The 21,537-nt window shown below is 43.7% G+C and overlaps 1 protein-coding gene across 1 annotated transcript in view; it reads right to left on the bottom strand.

Annotated features, from left to right (window-relative positions):
- Positions 1 to 21,537, bottom strand: part of ADAM12 (ADAM metallopeptidase domain 12) — a 636,998-nt gene that overhangs the window by 565,635 nt on the left and 49,826 nt on the right. The window contains exon 2 of the mRNA XM_069753950.1: positions 2,954 to 3,087. Coding sequence (XP_069610051.1) covers positions 2,954 to 3,087 — 134 coding nt within the window. The remainder of the gene's footprint in view (positions 1 to 2,953; positions 3,088 to 21,537) is intronic.

The raw sequence follows: 21,537 nt of genomic DNA, 5'->3' as shown, positions 1-21,537 counted from the left end.
CAGTGAAACATGGTGGTGGCAGCATCATGCTATGGGGGATGGTTTTCAGCTGCAGGGACAGGACAACTGGCTGTCATTGAAGGAAACATGAATGCCACCAAGTACAGAGATATCCTGGATGAAAACCTCTTCCAGAGTGCTCCGGACCTCAGACCTGGCCAAAGGTTCAGCTTCCATAAAGACAATGTTCCTAAGCACACAGGTAAAAAACAAAGCAGTGGCTTCGGAACAACTCTGTCACCATTATGTGACCTTGACCTAACTCTAACTGAGCATCTCTGTAGAGACCTGAGAATGGCGTCCACCAATGTTCACCATCCAACCTGACGGAACTGGAGAGGATCTGCAAGAAGAATGGCAGAGGATCCCCAAATCCAGGTGTGAAAAACTTGTTGCATTATTCCCAAAAAGACTCATGGCTGTACAAACTACATTTCTGTTTTTTTTTTTCAGTCAAGATGGGGTGTGGAGTGCACATTAATGAGAAAAAAAAATAACTTTTTTTGAATTTACCAAATGGCTGCAATGAAAAAGAGTGAAAAATTTAAAGGGGTCTAAATACTTTCCATGCTCACTGTAGATATACACACACACATACATATACAAGATGCACCCTTATTGTTGTTGCTGTGTGCATAAATTACATAACTTATCCTGTACTGATCCTGAGTTCCATCCTGTATTATACTCCAGAGCTGCACTCGCTATTCTGCTGGTGCAGTCACTGTGTACATACAATACATTACTGATCCTGAGTTACATCTTGTATTATACTCCAGAGCTACACTCACTATTCTGCTGGTGCAGTCACTGTGTACATACATTACATTACTGATCCTGAGTTACATCCTGTATAATACCCCCAGAGCTGCACTCACTATTCTGCTGGTGCAGTCACTGTGTACATACAATACATTACTGATCCTGAGTTACATCCTGTATTATACTCCAGAGCTGCACTCACTATTCTGCTGGTGTAGTCACTGTGTACATACATTACATTACTGATCCTGAGTTACATCCTGTATTATACTCCAGAGCTGCACTCACTATTCTGCTGGTGCAGTCACTGTGTACATAAATTACATTACTGATCCTGAGTTACATCCTGTATAATACCCCCAGAGCTGCACTCACTATTCTGCTGGTGCAGTCACTGTGTACATACATTACATTACTGATCCTGAGTTACATCCTGTATTATACCCCAGAGCTGCACTCACTATTCTGCTGGTGCAGTCACTGTGTACATACATTACATTACTGATCCTGAGTTACATCCTGTATTATACCCCAGAGCTGCACTCACTATTCTGCTGGTGCAGTCACTGTGTACATACATTACATTATTGATCCTGAGTTACATCCTGTATTATACCCCCAGAGCTGCACTCACTATTCTGCTGGTGCAGTCACTGTGTGCATACATTACATTACTGATCCTTAGTCACATCCTGTATTATTCTCCAGAGCTGCACTCACTTTTCTGCTGGTGCAGTCACTGGTTATATACATTACATTACTGATCCTGAGTTATATCCTGTATTATACGCCAGAGCTGCACTCACTATTCTGCTGGTGTAGTTACTGTGTACATACATTACATTATTGATCCTGAGTTACATCCTGTATTATACCCCAGAGCTGCACTCACTATTCTGCTGGTGCAGTCACTGTGTACATACATTACATTACTGATCCTGAGTTACATCCTGTATAATACCCCCAGAGCTGCACTCACTATTCTGCTGGTGCAGTCACTGGTTATATACATTACATTACTGATCCTGAGTTATATCCTGTATTATACGCCAGAGCTGCACTCACTATTCTGCTGGTGCAGTCACTGTGTACATACGTTACATTACTGATCCTGAGTTACATCCTGTATTATACCCCAGAGCTGCACTCACTATTCTGCTGGTGCAGTCACTGTGTACATACATTACTGATCCTGAGCCACATCCTGTATTATACTTCAGAGCTGCACTCACTATTCTGCTGGTGCAGTCACTGTGTACATACATTACATTACTGATCCTGAGCCACATCCTGTATTATACTCCAGAGCTGCACTCACTATTCTGCTGGTGCAGTCACCGCTTTTGATCATGATATCACCATCACAAAAGTCAGATGGCCCAGAACAAAGTCCTCTTTAGTCCTAGCCATGGGTAATGGAGTGGGTATAACGGCTATTACCCCACGGTCACAGCATTGCTGGATAATATCGGACATATCATTGGTGCAACCCGTGCAGCCGCACAGGGGCCCAAGAAGTCGGGGATCCACATCCATCTTCAAAGCAGGTGGAATTTTGCATTTTGATTGAACGGTTCTTGGGCAGGGGCCTTCTTCTGTATGCTTCCACCTGCAGCAGGAGGAATGGCTTTACCGGGATCTAGATGAAGTAGCCTCAGTTGATCCAATGATGCTTGTGCTACATAATACGATATCAGAACGATAAATAACACAAGGTTGGTGGAGGACATGTTACTGATTTTGAACTGGGGCACAGGAGGCCATTTGGTTACCCCTCCTTTGCCAAAAATATATTATTCATAAGCCCCTAACTAATATTGCCCGAACGAAAGTCTGCAGAAGACCCCAGAAAGCATGGCGGAATCTTGGAAGATAAGACGACTTCTTAAGATCCGGAGTTTTGCAGTTCTCTCTATATCTGTGCCGCACTGAGAGGTAATGAGTGTAAATGGAATAACCCCGAATACAAGGTAACAATAGCTAACTGCAGACATCATCCGGAACAACTTAAGAAATGTCTCACACTGAATTATATGTTGGGCGCTGGGTATAGAAAATAGTCGAAATTGTTTCTGTCCCCTAGATTTGGAGCAAAAATATAATGTTTTCTGCAGGTTCCAATGTTCTCTGTTCATTCACCATTGTGTAGCTAAAAGCTTCTCATAGGGGCATGAAAAAAAGGAAATCTAACCTTTGGAAAGATGGCACCTAGCGGCTTCCACTGTTCACCACTGAAGAGATAAGGGACTATTATTTCATAATGTCCGCCGCGCTCCTCTTCTGTCTGTTTCCTAGACAATCCCAAATTACAGTCCACATTCTCTCCTAGACAAAGCAAAGAAGAAAAGAAAGACTCGTGTTAGCGCTGAGCAACCTGCAAACACAGACGTTACCGCTCAGTTGACTGCGCAGACGAGTCGCCGCGAGATTAATAGGTTCTAGGAAATCTCTTTATAAATCAAATCAATTAAACGTTTCCAGCAAATTTTGCTTTGTAAAGCAGGAAAAAAAAAATCATTGTTCTCTACTAATAATAAGAAAGTATTTAAAATGCAGAACGCGAAAAATCAATATCATATAGAATAAAAAGCTTATGCGGATGTTCCTTATTTACCAGTGGTCACCTATGCACGTAGGCAATGGTGGCTCATCAAGAAAACAGTAGAAGGCAGTTTGGGGTTCAGTTACACATTCTGCATTAGGGCGGAAGAACTTTATAGTTATGTAGTTAGTAAAATTAAGGAGGGTGCCCCATAATTGAAAATTATCCCCTATTTTTAGCTAGGGGTCAACATTGTGATCCTGATAACTGGGCTCTGCTAAGCTCCGAGTGCATGAAACAGAGGTGAAGCATTATCGCCTCAACGCCATTTATTCTCTATGGAACTGATGGAAATAGCAGAGCACTTATCATTGCTTTCTCCAGCAATTCCATAGACAATGAATGGAATGAAGGTGACCATTGGGACTGAAGGAAATAGCATAGCGATGATCATTACTTTCTCTGGTAATCCCATAGATAAAGAATGGAGTGAAGGTGACCATTTCGACTGATGGAAATAGCAGAGGCGATGATCATTGTTTTCTCCGGCAGTCCCATAGACAATGAATGGAGTGAAGGTGACCATTGGGACTGATTGAAATAGCAGAGCACTGATCATTGATTTCTCCGGTATTACCATAGACAATGAATAGAGGTGACAATTGGGACTGATAGAAATAGCAGAACACTGATCACTGCTTTCTCCGGCAGTCCCATGGACAATGAATAGTGAGTAGGTGACCATTGGGACTGTTGGTAATAGAGCACTGATCACTGGGACTGTTGGTATTAGAGCACTGATCACTGCTTTCTCTAGTAGTCCCATAGACAATGAATGGAGTGAAGGTGACCATTGGGACTGATGTAAATAACAGAGCACATATCATTGCTTTCTCCAGCAGTCCAATAGACAATGAATGAGGTGACCATTGGGACTGATGGAATTAGAGCACTGATCGATCACTGCTTTCTCTGGGAGTCCCATAGACAAGGAATGGGGTGGAGGTGAGAGTGCTTGACCTCTGCTTCATTTACTGAGCTCGGGATCGCCTGAAGTTCCACCGGTCACCTATAATATGGATGCGGAATAACATTATAGTATAGGAAAATCCCTTCAGGCACTGGTCTCCAACCAGTGACCCTCCAGGAAAGAAGTTGTAGTTTTACAAAATTGGCAAGCTACAGATTCCGGGGAGAGGAAAGTAGAAAACAAACTTGGCCAAGGTGATGAGAATATTCATTAATGTCAACTCGTCATATTTTTGAAATTACATTTCGAGGGCAGTCCTGGGAAAAAAGGAAACCTCCTGGACCCCTGGAAGAGTAGGCGAATATCCTAACTATTGCCCAAGCATTTGTTGTGCCTGGCACCCAGACACTCCATCGTCAGATCGACTTTCCTAAAGTCCATTGCATCTTTAGAGGAAGATTCGCGGTGGGTTGTATCTCATGGTACAAGTGCAGAAGAACTACAGTCAGGGGCGTAACTACAACAGGTGCAGGGGGTGCAATCGCATCCGGGCCCTGGAGCCTAGGGGGCTCTAAAAGTCCCTTTGGCCTATAGAAAAAGACTATTAAAGATTAAAAATATTTGGGGGCCCGTTGGAGCTTTCGCATCGGGGACCATGAGTTTCAAGTTACGCCACTGACTGCAGTATAATGCTCCACATCTGAACCTGTGAGTAGGACGCCATGTCTCATCGTTAGGACTCCTCTGCGCTGATAACGGATTGTTATGGGGAATTCTCTGCACTTTGCCAGTTGACCGATAAAAGTAAAGCAGCATCTTATGACAACGCATGCGTCGCAAAACGCTGCGTTGTGTATTTGCGTTGTTGGTTGCGTTGCGTCGCATCGCCGACGCTGCGTCCAACAACGCAAATGTGAACGTAGCCATAGGGGCACAGGTTGAGCACTGCCGGAGCAGAGGTAAACACCACCCTCGTCCGGAGGCCACACAGGAGCAAACTGGACACCAGACTCAGTAGTTTGAATCCTTTTGCTCCCCTCTATATTGCAATATTGGACACGACTAGAGATGAGCGACCCGAACTTTCAAGTTTGGAGTTCATCCTGGACACTTAGTGTCCGGTGCTGAATGCCGAACACGGACTTGTCTATTTTAATGTTCAGAGTTCCAGGAAAGTCCAGGAGGAAAGAGATAGAGATCACCATACATTTCAATGCGGTTAGGGTTGAAGTTCGGGTAAAGCCCTGGTACCCGAACCAAACTTTGGACTAAAGTTCGGGTTGGGTACCAGAACCCGACCTTCTACAGGTCAGCTCATCCCTAGACATGAACTTATAGATTTTGGTTTACAGTTCAGTATTTCTTTTTTTTTCCAAGGCAAAAATTTCTACGTAAATCTAAAATTATTTAGAATTGAGAGTCTTCTTCAGTGGTTGATACCATCTTTTCAGTTAGCCATTAAAAGGTAACAAATTGCAAGCTTTCGAGACTACGCAGGTCTCTTCATCAGGTATCAACCACTGAGGACTCTCACGTCTAAATAATTTTCTAGCTACTGGCTAACACGGTACAAAGATCTATATCTTTCCTGTACGTAAATCTATGTACCATGATCAAGGCTGACCACCATGTCCCTCCAGCTCCTCTGTCCTTACAGTTATGCCTCCGGTTAGGATGAAACCTTTCAGATTTGTCCTTCCTTAGGCTAGTTTCACATTTGCGTTTAAAAATGCAGCGTTAAAAACGCATCCGCAGGTGGTGAAAAAAAACGCATGTAAATGCGTACAAACGCGGCGTTTTTTAGACGCATGAGTTTTCGCATGCGGTAAAAAAACGCAGCGTTTTTACGCGTTTACATGCGTTTTTTCCTGCGTTTGCGTTTTTGATACGCATGATGAGAAATTTCACAAGAGAAAAATCAAGATCCAGACACTACCAATGGGACTACAGAGGGCATGTGACATGACTCTGTGGACCAAAATATGGAAAAATTGTAGCTCTCAAAATGTGGTAACGCAAAAAATATTTTTTGGAATAAAAAGCGTCTTTAGTGTGTGACAGCTGCCAATCATAAAAATCAACTAGAAAACCCACTATAAATAGAAATGGCTAGGGTTAGGGTTAGGGTTTGGATCCCTAGGGTTAGGGTTAGGGTCCCTAGGGTTAGGGTTAGGGTCCCTAGGGTTAGGGTTAGGGTTTCGATCCCTAGGTTTAGGGTTAGGGTTTGGATCCCTAGGGTTAGGGTTAGGGTTTGGATCCCTAGGGTAGGGTTAGGGTTAGGGGTAGGGTTAGGGTTTGGATCCCTAGGTTTAGGGTTAGGGTTTGGATCCCTAGGGTTAGGGTTAGGGTCCTTAGGGTTAGGGTCCCTAGGGTTAGGGTTAGGGTTTGGATCCCTAGGGTTAGGGTTAGGGTTTGGATCCCTAGGGTTAGGGTTAGGGTTTGGATCCCTAGGGTTAGGGTTAGGGGTAGGGTTAGTGTTAGGGTTAGGGTTTGGATCCCTTTATCACCTTGATGGTGGGGGGTGGCTTATCAGTGTGTAGACTTGTTTTTCTCTATTGAAACGCATGCGTTTAAAAACGCAACCAATCAAACGCATGTGCTTAAAAACGCATGCGTTTACATAGACAGCAATAGGTTTTTTTGCCGCAAAAAAAGCATGCGTTTTTTTTGCGGCAAAAAAACGCCTCTAGAAATTACTACATGTTGCATTTCCGCAACAAAACGCAAGCATAGAAACGACGCATGCGTCGTCAAACGGGGCCAAACGCGTACAAAAAAAAACACATGCGTTTTTAATGTTAAATATAGGAAAAAAAACGCATGCTTTTTTTGCGTTAAAACGCAGCGGCAAAAAAACACAAATGTGAAACCAGCCTTACAGTTTTCTCTTTGCTTGACCTTTCCCAAGATGGTTAGCTTTTTTAAAAAAATAAACATGGTTTTTAGATACTCTGTTGGGAGATGTTTATAATGAGGGTGTCTATATGTGGTCACTCAGTGGTTGAGATGTCAATTGCAGCCCTTTGAGAGTTTCGCCATCACACCTTAAGGGTGGAGTCAGACGGCCGCATAACACGGGCAACGATCACGTCACAATGTTCTCACTGGTAGTCGTCTCTCCTCACCAGATCATGACACCATGTATTTCTATGCAGCTTGGGTCAGTAGAGACGCCGACCAGTCCGAGCATTTCGATGAGATCGTCGTCCGTGTTACACGGCCATCTGACTGTGCCCTAAATGTATTTTGTGAGAAACTGAAGTGTTTAGGGATTTGTACAGATAGGACACCACTGTATCATTGCATAGTGATGTTATCTATCATCATTACTCATATCTCAGCTGTAATCCCTTTAATTAGGCTTTGATCTTTGACGTTTCCCCCTTGCTTGCTCTTGCTGTCAGGTTGCATTAGCGCGCATTGCGGTATCTGTTAGAATTCGAGGACTCCTTTACCGCGTTTGTCCGAGTTTTCCTTTTGTGAAAGGTCAAAGCATCCGCCGGGTTGTACATAAAAAAAATTTTTTTCAGCAAAATCTTAATAATTTTGAACATAGGTAGCGAGAACGCTTCTCCGATCCCCGTGACATTTCATTGCTTGAGTTGATGAATGTTTCCAACCAGCGCCCTTCTGAAATATTCCTCCGTATTCCTCTTCATCTCGCGCCTTGGATTTCTAAGTAGAGATGTACATTGTGCTTTATCGGAGACAGCTTTAGTGACGGAGAGAATTTATGCCAATGTTACATTCCCTGCGCGGTGCGCTCAATGTTACACAAAACCCGCCGTATATTATTATCCATATCTTAGAGGGGAATTGTTCAGGGATTATTGCTAACATTCCTTGTAAGTCTCATAAATCCAATATGTATTGTACAGGATGGAAAAAAAAAAAACATATTTATCTCAGAGGATAAAAGGTAATATTTGTTCTATAAAATTAATGACTCATCATATTTAATTAGTAGGAGTCAGACTCCATGCATCCCCGGGATCATCTGAAGGAAGAGGTCATGGTGGTCCAATCAGCACTGTGACCCATTCCGTTCACCCTACATACAATTAAATAGCAACTGTCACTTTAATCCTTTTACCCCATAAATCAATAGGACACAAGAAAATGAGAAAAATATCAGCCTCTTTCTCCTCCTAGATTGATCTTTCATTCTAAAAATTCTCAGTTTACAGGTAAAATATGTCATCATTGAAGACAGAAGTCATTACTAAGATAGGAAATGACAGTTGGTGCTCGTTACGTTCTATGAAAAATTTTAACTTGTATTGGTAGAACTTGCAGCAGAAGGTCTGTGTCTGCCTCTAGCTGCTCCTCCTCTTATCTCCATAGAATTTCAAAAGCACCAATTGTCACCTTCTATCTCAGTAATGAGAGCATATCTTCACTGAATACAGATTTTACCTATGAATTTAGCGTGAAAGATCAATCCAGAAGGAGAAAGAAGTACATTTCTCTGATCAGATATATTACAAAGTTTCTTATTTTCATATGCACTATTAATCTATATATATATAAAAACGAGTGCATGTGTGTATGTATGTGTGTATCGACGATGGTGTCATAATGGTTGCCATGGTGACGATGATGTCATAATGGTTGCAATGGTGACAGTTATGTCATAATGGTTGCCATGGCGACGATGGTGTCATTATAGGTTGCAATGGTGATGGTTATGTCATAATGGTTGCCATGGTGACGATGGTGTCATAATAAGTTGCCATGGGTATATGGGCACAGGACTATGGGATGGAGGATGTGTATGATGGGTATATGGGCAAGGGACTATGGGATGGAGGATGTGTATGATGGGTATATGGGCACAGGACTATGGGATGGAGGTTATGTATGATGGGTATATGGGCACAGGACTATGGGATGGAGGTTATGTACGATGGGTATATGGGCACAGGACTATGGGATGGAGGATGTGTATGATGGGTATATGGGCACGGGACTATGGGATGGAGGATGTGTATGATGGGTGTATGGGCACAGGACTATGGGATAGAGGTTATGTATGATGGGTATATGGGCACAGGACTATGGGATGGAGGTTATGTACGATGGGTATATGGGCACAGGACTATGGGATGGAGGATGTGTATGATGGGTATATGGGCACGGGACTATGGGATGGAGGATGTGTATGATGGGTATATGGGCACAGGACTATGGGATGGAGATTATGTATGATGGGCATATGGGCACAGGACTATGGGATGGAGGTTATGTACGATGGGTATATGGGCACAGGACTATGGGATGGAGGAAGTGTATGATGGGTATATGGGCACGGGACTATGGGATGGAGGATGTGTATGATGGGTGTATGGGCACAGGACTATGGGATGGAGGTTATGTATGATGGGTATATGGGCACAGGACTATGGGATGGAGGTTATGTACGATGGGTATATGGGCACAGGACTATGGGATGGAGGATGTGTATGATGGGTGTATGGGCACAGGACTATGGGATGGAGGTTATGTATGATGGGTATATGGGCACAGGACTATGGGATGGAGGTTATGTACGATGGGTATATGGGCACAGGACTATGGGATGGAGGATGTGTATGATGGGTGTATGGGCACAGGACTATGGGATGGAGGTAATATATGATGGGTGTATGGGCACGGGACGATGAGATGGGGTATATGTATGATGGGTATTTGGGCACGGGACTATGGGATGGAGGATGTGTATGATGGGTATATGGGCACAGGACTATGGGATGGAGGTAATGTATGATGGGTATATGGGCACGGGACTATGAGTTGGAGTATATGTATGATGGGTATTTGGGCACGGGACTATGGGATGGAGGATGTGTATGATGGGTATATGGGCACAGGACTATGGGATGGAGGTTATGTACGATGGGTATATGGGCACAGGACTATGGGATGGAGGATGTGTATGATGGGTATATGGGTATATGGGCACGGGACTATGGGATGGAGGATGTGTATGATGGGTGTATGGGCACAGGACTATGGGATGGAGGATGTGTATGATGGGTGTATGGGCACAGGACTATGGGATGGAGGTTATGTATGATGGGTATATGGGCACAGGACTATGGGATGGAGGTTATGTACGATGGGTATATGGGCACAGGACTATGGGATGGAGGATGTGTATGATGGGTGTATGGGCACAGGACTATGGGATGGAGGTAATATATGATGGGTATATGGGCACAGGACGATGAGATGGGGTATATGTATGATGGGTATTTGGGCACGGGACTATGGGATGGAGGATGTGTATGATGGGTGTATGGGCACAGGACTATGGGATGGAGGTAATGTATGATGGGTATATGGGCACGGGACTATGAGTTGGAGTATATGTATGATGGGTATTTGGGCACAGGACTATGGGATGGAGGATGTGTATGATGGGTATATGGGCACAGGACTATGGGATGGAGGATGTGTATGATGGGTGTATGGGCACAGGACTATGGGATGGAGGTAATATATGATGGGTATATGGGCACGGGACGATGAGATTGGGTATATGTATGATGGGTATTTGGGCACGGGACTATGGGATGGAGGATGTGTATGATGGGTATATGGGCACAGGACTATGGGATGGAGGTAATGTATGATGGGTATATGGGCACGGGACTATGAGTTGGAGTATATGTATGATGGGTATTTGGGCACGGGACTATGGGATGGAGGATGTGTATGATGGGTATATGGGCACAGGACTATGGGATGGAGGTAATGTATGATGGGTATATGGGCACGGGACTATGAGTTGGAGTATAAGTATGATGGGTATTTGGGCACGGGACTATGGGATGGAGGATAATCATTATAAATTTGTGATAACTAACCACAGTTAGTTACTATGCCCGAGCAACACCGGGCTCTTCAGCTAGTTTAGAAAATAAAATTAAAATTCTTTAAGGCTGTGCCTGGTACTGCAGTTCAATCTAAATGACAAAAGCTGCATTACCAAACACGGCCACCATCGTATTCACGGCTCTGCGTCTGTAAAACAACCGCAGAAATAGATTATCCTGGCCCTGATCAGAAAGATTGCAGGGAGTCAAATGTTAACCCTCTCATAACATGCGCCATATACGTTATGGCTCTGGGAAGAAGGGGAGCAAAAAATGAAACCACAAATATGGAAAGTGACCCCCGTCATGAATGGGTTAAAGTGATAACTTATTAAACGGTGGTGTCCTACCACGGAAATCCCCATTGATTGCAAATACAGGGCACTTTTATCCTTGCTAGAATGGAACTGCAGTGCTCATGTTCGACCGCTGCTCCTTCTATGTATTTTCTATGGTGCTGCTGAACGCTCAAAGACAGAATGGAGCGGCGTTTGGGCGTCCAACCCACCACTCCATTTTGTAACAAGGATAAAAGTGCAATATAGGGTATAAAAGTTTCCCATTTTGCCAATTGGTGCAGTTCCCACCAATTAGACCACCCACCAATCAGTACGTTATCACTCATCCCTTGGGCTCATGCACACAACCATATTTTTGGTCCGAGTGCCATCCGAAAAAAAAAATTGGATGGCATTGGACTAATGTTATTGTGTAGGGCTGTGCACATTTAAGGAAGTGGAGGTGATGCCCACAGCCCGCTTGAAGATATGTTTTCTAATATAATGCATTAGCTGCTTACAATGTGGTTTGCATGCACTTAGTTGGGGAATAGATAAAGTTAACAGTTGGGACAAGCCCAGAATGGGACGTGGGAAGAGAGAAGAAGACTTCCTGATAGTGAGTCAGATAGGTCGGCTCTAAGGTCTGACAGTTGGCAGACTGTATAGTGTGTTGTGTGAGACGGGGGAGGACCACAGGACATCAGATAGTACGTCCTAACGACCAAGGAAACGTGAAGAGATATTTGATGTAGAGATTTGACAGATTGGAACTAAGGCCAGGGAGGCCATATAAATGGTACGGAACTTAACCCAGGGGAAGTAGAAGGCCCACTGAGAGGAGATTGAATGGGAAGGAACTGTATAAGAAGGACTTAACTGAATGGTTGTCTACAGTGAAAGGGAACTCAAGTATGTGTATTGAAAGGAAGCAATGGTCACCATATTGGGACCTAAACTTTTCTATGAAGGATAGTGGACTTTCGAGGTTCTAGTGAGGAATCATACTGACGTACCTCAAACAGTGGTGTCCACATTAGTCAGCCGGGAACTGAGAGTAAGGGTGAGTGGCCATAGCGTTACACCTCGACCCTTGTGGCCCTCACAGGGAAAGGCAAAGAAACTCATAACTGTGGGCTGGATTGTCATGAGATGCAAGAGTGAGGACTGCAAGAGAAATGAAGTGTTGTTTAATGTTACCGAGAAATATCTATGTCTGCTTAATGTGCGAGACACTTATGTGAAGAAATGAGCCTATTATCTGATGTACAAGGTTCTCATAAACTTCAGGTTCAGTAAAAAGAAGTTTACTTTTGGGCTCTGGTATCCCTCAGTTTGTGCTCTAACATCTGGTCCTGGCCTGCCCCAAACAGCAGCACCATGCAGTCTGCAGAGGCATCGACCAGGTAACAAGAAGAGCACGCATAGCTAGGACCCCCATTTTCATGTAGCATGCCAGGGCATGGAAGACGACTACTTTGTCCACAGCTACCGCCCAGTGCCATTGTACACTCATGTCCAATTTTTATCCTTGGATTTAGTCTGAGAAAAAAAAAATTGCAATTGCACTTGGCCACGCAAGTCAGCGAGTCCATGAAAAGCCTCAGACTGCACTCGGATGATGTCTGAGTGCAGTCTGATCTTCGCAGACTAACAGAATGGAGAAGATGGAGAATTTTTTCTCCCTCATCTCCTCCACATCCAAGAAAATCGGATCAAACTATGATCGCTCAAGAGTGTGATTAGCATAATCGGCCGAATCCTCTTGGATGAGAGAACATAAAGTGGTGTTACTTCGGCTTCTGGATAGGTGAGCGTCTATATTTATATGCTCTATTAAGGAAAATGGATATCCTGACAAGACCCTCTAGGAGCCATTGAGGCTGGGATGCAGTTCCCTGCATGATGAAAAAGCCGATGCAGAGAGAATATATTATTATTATTATTATTATTATTAATATTTATTTATATAGCACCATTGATTCCATGGTGCTGTAGATGAGAAGGGGTTACATACAAATTACAGATATCACTTACAGTAAACAAACTAACAATGACAGATTGATACAGAGGGGCGAGGACCCTGCCCTTGCGGGCTTACATTCTACAGGATTATGGGGAAGGAGACAGTAGGTTGAGGGTTGCAGGAGCTCCGGTGTTGGTCAGGCGGTATCTCCGGTAGTTGTGAAAAGGCAGCGGGGTCAGTGCAGGCTGTAGGCTTTTCTGAAGAGGTGAGTTTTCAGGTTCCGTCTGAAGGATCCGACTGTGGTTGATAGTCGGACGTGTTGGGGCAAAGAATTCCAGAGGATGGGGAATATTCGGGAGAAGTCCTGGAGGCGGTTGGATGAGGAGCGAATAAATGTGGAGGAGAGAAGGAGGTCTTGGGAGGACCAGAGATTACAAGAGGGAAGATACAGGGAGATTAGTTCAGAGATATATGGAGGAGACAGGTTATGGATGGCTTTGTAGGTCAGTATTAGTAATTGAACTGGATACGCTGAGGGAATGGGAGCCAGTGAAGAGATTTGCAGAGGGGGGAAGCAGAGGAGTAGCAAGAAGAGAGATGGATTAGTCGGGCAGCAGAGTTAAGGATGGACTGGAGAGGTGCAAGGGTGTTAGCAGGGAGGCCACAGAAAAGGATGTTGCAGTAGTCAAGGCGGGAGATGATGAGGGCATGCACAAGCATTTTAGTAGATTGGGGGTTGAGGAAAGGACGGATCCTGGAGATATTTTTGAGCTGGAGGCGACAGGAGGTGGAAAGAGCTTGGATGTGCGGTTTGAAGGACAGGGCAGAGTCGAAGGTTACTCCGAGGCAGCGGACTTCGGGTACGGGGGAAAGCATGATGTCATTGACTGCGATAGATAGGTCAGGTAAGGAAGATTTGTGGGATGGAGGAAAGATGATGAGTTCAGATTTGTCCACATTGAGTTTGAGGAAGCGAGAGGAGAAGGAGGAGGATATGGCTGATAGGTACTCTGGGATTCAGGACAGCAGAGCGGTGACGTCTGGGCCAGAGAGGTAGATCTGAGTGTCATCAGCAATATATAGTGAACAAGCACCAGAAAGATACCGCTATGCCACCTTCATAGTCCACCTGATCAGAAAGTGGTGACTTATCCTAGCACTACGCCATCACTTTATGGAACACCCCTTTAATTAACTCCATATGCTGTATATATAGATATATATACTGTTATTTAGAGGAATCACAATATACAAAAATATCAGAATCCTCAATGGATAAATCTTCCCGGTTTCAGTTTTCTGAGAGTTCACGGTAGTTTGAAAAATGCAAAAAAAAAAATTGGCTTTTCCATTGCTCGTGTGTCACACCATGATTTTGGCGCGTGGCACTTGTAGGGAATCATTTGCCAATGACGTCACTAATGAAAAAAAAAAGGAATAAGGCAGAGACGGATGTACAGTCTTCTCTCCTTTACAGCTTACATCTCAATGATGCCATTGTCCGCAGTGCACCCCGGCCGGCCCGAATAATGGAAAATACGTGTGAACATTGATGTGGATGGTGACTTGGATCCACACAAGGTTTCCATTACAGCAGTGTAAATAGCAAGGGAGGCTATAGTATAATCTTCTGTGCAGAGGAAGACATTGCATGGAGATCGAGGTAGATTTTGGGGGGCCATGTATTATCACTGGCTTTTTCTAAAGTCCTTTTTTGGACTAAGACTGGTTCAAACCCATCAGGTTTGGCTCTAAGTTTACAAAATGCCACGTAATATGTGTTCAATTTGCCACATTCTTATAAACAAAACACTTGCACAACTTTAGTTTAGTTTTTCACAATCCTCCCTTCTGGAAATAGTATGTGGATTTCTTCTTTTGCAAATTTTTTTTTAAAAGATAAATCTGCCTAAAAATGCTGGCGTGCAAAATCATGACCTTCATCTAAGAAACAACTATCTGATAAGATGAACAAGAAGGCAAATTTTGGCAAAACTATAAAAAATTTCTAGTGCACCCCAAAAACACAGCAAAGGGTCTCATCATACTCCAAATAAATGCAGTAAAAACACTAATAAATGACTCCCATAAATGAGACATAGACAGACAGCAGAGATGAGCAAATCGATTTAATGCAAATCAAATTTCTGCCAATTTATATTAATTCACTTAATTTGGAAAACTTGAACAATTTAAGATTCTCATCATGTTACTCGCCTAGCATAGCCGCCACCATTTTACACATGGTAGAGGATTGCATCAGCCCAAGAACAATCACTTAACCTTGGACACCACCTTGCAAACTTTCCCGAAATGCCCAGAAGCTAACATGTCATATGATATAATACAGCCAATCAGGAAGCACTATCAAGCAAAGCCTGTTTAAAAGCCAAGGCAGGGATTGCAGCAGTCACTCATTAGTGATTCCAGATAGTGAGAGGATGACAAAGCTCACAATTTAGCCATAGAGATAGGAAAGCCAAAAAATACTGAAGTAACTGTACAGATAGTGTGTGACAGCACAGTGGCGAAGAATATCAATGTATGAGGGTAAAGAGAATTGTGTCATACATGTTTTTTTGTAGGCATGGGAGAACTTCTGAATTGAGGGGAATCGATTAACTGTGAATCAAATTTCCTGGGTAAGTTGGGCAAAGTTGGCAAATTTGAATAGATGGTGATAGATAGATACAGTAGACAGATAGATAGACAGATAGATAGATAGACAGATAGATAATAGATAGATGATAGATAAATAGATAGATAATAGATAAATAGATAGATAATAGATAGATAATAGATAGATAATAGATAGATAGATAGATAGATAATAGATAGATAGATAGATAGATAATAGATAGATAATAGATAGATAATAGATAGGAGATAGATAGATATATAGATAGATAGATAATAGATAGATGATAGATAGATAGATAATAGATAGATAGATAGATAGATAGATAGATAGATAGATGATAGATAGATAATAGATAGATAGATGATAGATAATAGATATATGATAGATAGATAGATAGATGATAGATAGATAGATAGATAGATAGATAGATAGATAGATAGATAGGAGATAGATAGATAGATAATAGATAGGAGATAGATAGATAGATATAGTTAGATAGATAGATAGATAGTTGATAGATAGATAGATAATAGATAGGAGATAGATAGATAATAGATAGGAGATAGATAGATATAGTTAGATAGATGATAGATAGATAGATAGATAGATAGATAGATAGATAGATACTTAGATAGATAGATACTTAGATAGATAGATAGATGATAGATAATAGATAGATAGATGATAGATAATAGATATATGATAGGTAGATAGATAGATAGATAGATAGATAGATAGATAGATAGATAGATAGATAGTGTTTTGCAATGATTCATCTTAGTAAAGTAAAAAGTAGACCTGAACTTCTCTGCATTTCTAGGATGACTTCTCAAGTTTACTGGTGAGTGACACTTTATTTCATTAGTGCCTGAGTAATTCATGGATGTTCTGCTATGAGGAGCCACAACATCTGGCAGCTTTAAAACTTTTTCCTTTTAACATTGATTATGCAGCATTAATACGGGGCCCCCAACCATCTGTGACTGGTGGCATTGTAACTTCTGGCCATGACCGATCATCCTCTCCCCTAACGCACAGACGAGAGGACGCTCACTTTCCATTTAGGCAAAATGCTCATCCTGAATATTAGCTGCTGTGTGAGATATTTTACTGCATCAGAACCCGGTGTCTAATATCAATGGGAACCATGTCATGTTTTATTTGGTCAGTGGTGGAGCCGTAAAGATATTGAAGAAAAGCTTACATTGTTCCTGTACAAATTTGTAGCCGACCTCTATGTTCCCACTAGAAATGGCATGGACACTGATTATTTGGGGGGTTGTCCCTACACAATCCGCCCCCCCCCCCCCTCGGCTCAATACGCACAAAGGTTACCAAAAATAGGGCAACACACATGATAGGGTCTGCAAAAAAAAAAAACAAGTTCTGCTCACCTGACCGCGCTCCTGCTCTCTCCACGCAGCTGAAGCGTGCACTCGCCGGCGACTGACAATGACGTCAGAAGCCGTCGACATGTGCGCTGCGGCCGACTTCAGCTGCCAGCCTCCAAATGGCTGGTGGCTGTTGTTAACTATTGACGTACGGGCGCGGGCCCGCACGTCAATAGCGTTAAACAGCTGCAGCGCCGGCCGCGGTTTTAGAGGGCCCCGGGCGAAAGAGTCTCAGTGGGCCCCCCCTTTAACACATAGCATGATTCATGATGCAGATACAGCAGAGAAATATAGCATAGCCACATAGCATATAACACAGCCCACGTAGCATATAGCACAGCCACGTAGTGTATAACACAGCCCACGCAGTATATAGCACAGCCCACATAGCGTATAGCACAGCCACGTAGTATATAACACAGCCACGTAGTATATAACACAGCCATGTACTATATTGCACAGCCCACGTAGCATATTGCCCAGCCACGTAGTATATAACACAGCCATGTAGTATATTGCACAGCCACGTAGCATATTGCCCAGCCACGTAGTATATTGCCCAGCCACGTAGTATATAACACAGCCATGTAGCATATTGCCCAGCCACGTAGTATATTGCCCAGCCACGTAGTATATTGCCCAGCCACGTAGTATATTGCCCAGTCACGTAGTATATTGCCCAGCCACGTAGTATATTGCCCAGTCACGTAGTATATTGCCCAGCCACGTAGTATATTGCCCAGTGATGGAGTATACAGCACAGAGCCACGTAGTATACAGACTTGAAATAAAAAATAAACATATACTCACCCTCCGATGAATTCTGGCCCTGTATCGCACGAGGCAGCTTCCAGTCCCAGGGTTGGTATGAGCGCAGGACCTGTGATGACGTTGCGGTCACATGACCGTGACGTCATGGCAGGTCCTTCTCACATACCATCCTTGGCACCGGAAGCTGCCGCTTGCATGGAGCGGGCACTGGAGCGTTGCGAGGAGCGGGAAAGGCGATGGAGGGTGAGTATAGCAGGTTTTTTCATTTTTTTATTATTTTTAACATGACATATTTTTACTATTGATGCTGCATAGGCAGCATCAATAGTAAATAGTTGGGGACACACAGGGTTAATAGCAGCGGTAACGGAGTGCGTTACACCGCGGCCCGTTACCGCTGCTATTAACCCTGTGTGAGTGGTGACTGGAGAGGATTATGGAGCGGGCGCTGATTGTGGGGAGTATAGAGCAGGCGCCGGGCACTGACTGCAGCGGAGGGACTAATCGGACTGTGCCCGTCGCTGATTGGTCGCGGCAGCCATGACAGGCAGCTGCCGAGACCAATCAGCGATGACAGACAGAGGCCGCGACCAATGAATATCCGTGAAAGAAAGAAAGACAGAAGGACAGACAGAAAGACGGAAGTGTGACCCTTAGACAATGATGTTATATATATATATATATATATATATATATATATATATATATACATATATACTTCTCACCTGTGTCTTGCCTCTCTGTTGTTTTCTGTCTCTGTTCTCACATCTTTTCTGTCTCCCGCTCTGATTTTCATATTTCCTTCTGCCTCTTCTTCCTGCTTGTCCGTGGCTCCGCCCCCGACATTTAGCCCCGCCCCTCCATGGCTCTTCACATTGTGAGAGCTGTGACGCTGCTGGAGGGGCGGGATCGGAGCTTCTGCTGCTGACTGCAGGTTCGGGGGTGAGTCACAGCGTGTGTGACTGTGTGCCCCTGCTACACTGCAGCCAGCAACTCTGCACGGCCGCGCGCACTGCCAGCGCTCTGCTCCAGTCCTCATAATGCTGGGAGGAAGGAGCAGAGAATGAGTGCGCGCAGCCGTGCTGATAGCCGCCCCCACATTGTGCCGCCCGGGGCGGCCCGCCCCCCCCCCCCCCCCGCACCCCCCTTCCTACGCCACTGGCTGAGTGGAGAAAAAGTTTCGGTGTTATCATTCATATTCTCTGAAAAAAGCCCAAGAAAGCAAACATTCTGCCGGGGTATGTAAACTTTTGAACAACAAACTGAGGTCAATTTTTTCCTGAGTGCGCCAATACCCTACATGTAGTCGTGAAATATTTTTCAGGCACAGTGCAAAGCTCAGAAGGCAGGGAGCACCAGATTTTACCGTTATGGTTTGCTGGTGCCATGGGAGAGCCCATGAGGTGCCAGAACAGCAGAACTCCCCATAAGTGACCCCATTTTACAAACTACACCTCTCAATGAATTCATCTAGGGGCGCAGTGATCATATTGACACCATGGGTGTGTCACAGAATTTGATACCATTGGGCAGTGAAGAAAAAAATAACTATATTTTTTACCATCAAAATGTATTTTTTGCCCCAGATTTTACATTTTCACACAAGCAGTGGGAAAAAAATGGCACCAAATTCTCCTGAACTTGGCAATACCCCATATGTGGCTGTACAGTACTATTTAGTCATACGGACAGACTTGGGAGGAATGGAGCGCTATTTGCTTCCTGGAGCGCAGATTTTCCTAGAACAGTTCGCTACTCCATATACAGAGCCCCCTAATTGCTAAAATAGCAGAATCCCCATCCAAGTGACCCCATTTTGGAACCTATATCCCTTGGGGAATTTATCTACAAGTGTAGTGACGATTTTGACTCCATGGGTATTTTCCAGAAACAGGCATCAATGAATGTTGCCGAGTGAAAATTGCAAACTGCCGTTGTAGTGACCAGTACGCTATAGTGACCAGTATGTTGTAGTCATCAGTACATTGTGCCCAGTCCGTGCTTCTGGAGGCATGCTCCCGTAAGTTAGGCGGGCTCTCATCACTTCAGAAATGCCAAACGTGGACACAATATGTGGTTTATGTACACTGTGGGGCTCATAAGGGTGGTGGCATTTGAATTTGGGAGCAGAAAATTTGCTGAATTTCTTTTGGCGGTTGAGGAGCCGTTTAGCTTTTCCAGAACCTTTGTACTACCAATAACGTGGAAGCCCCCTATATTTCCATTAACAGATGACAGACCCGAGTGGGGGCTTGCTTTTTTTGTGGATTGAGTTGAAGCTTTTATTATGAAAATTTTACAAAACGTTTTGGATCACAGTTATCCGTCGCTGACAGTCGCGATCGCTGTTATCCAGCTCTCTACGCTGAGCATTTAATTTGGAGTTTCCATCTAAATCACTGAGTGACGTGATTCAGATGAAACCCCTGAGGGATCCATTCACTAGAATAAGGCAGCAGAGTTACTCTGGACTCCATCTGGCCTCTGTTCAGCGGTGTCCTTCTTTACAGAAGAGCACAAAACTGTGGCCGACAGCACTTTTAAGCAATCCTAAAAGGACGGACACCACCGGATCCCAGCCGTCCACAGTACTGGATCACAGCCGTCCACAGTGTCTCCATCTGTCTCATTATAGGTCATCTGCTGCCAGAGGTTCCGTCTGAATCACATTTTTAAGAAATTTACACTGAAACCCCAATGCAAGTGCTCAGCGCAGAGTGCAGGATAAATGTGCGCCGAGCCTTACAGAAATCTTTGTGAGGCAGCATGAAAAAAATAAACAGCAGGTGAAGAATTGGTTTTATTTATTTTTTACGCCGTTCCTCGTGCGGTATAAGTGATTAGGCGAATTTATTCTTCGGGTCAGTGCGATTACAACAATACCAGATTTATATCGGGTGTTTATATTTGGCTGATGTCTCACACTAAAATATGATTTTTATTGCAAAAAATAGTTGCATCACCATATTTTTCTATATGGTAAAACTGATGGGGTCATTCACAACTACAAAACTCTTGCAAGGAACAATCCCTAATACGGCTATGAAAAATGTAAAATAAAAAAGTGTAGCTCTTGGAAGAAGGAAAGGAAAAAAACAAAAGCGGAAAAATAGAAATTGGCCGCAACGGGATGGGGGTAAATTGATCATGCATGTGGCAATACGTGTGCAGGGGATCATGGTTAGCTATAAATGGCATGTTTAGATTCCCTGTGATCCTGAATATGACCATGTGTATGACTCCTAAGTCTCCCATCTCATCCATCATGACTGGGAGTATGTGATGAGTTTCACATCTGCTTTTTTACACCATCCCATGAGTTAAACCGTGCTTCAAGT

This window comes from Ranitomeya imitator, chromosome 2 (assembly GCF_032444005.1).
Source record: "Ranitomeya imitator isolate aRanImi1 chromosome 2, aRanImi1.pri, whole genome shotgun sequence".
In the NCBI taxonomy this organism is placed as follows: domain Eukaryota; kingdom Metazoa; phylum Chordata; class Amphibia; order Anura; family Dendrobatidae; genus Ranitomeya; species Ranitomeya imitator.
The sequence above is the reverse complement of the archived record's forward strand: the minus strand, read 5'-3'. Positions and strand labels throughout refer to the sequence as shown.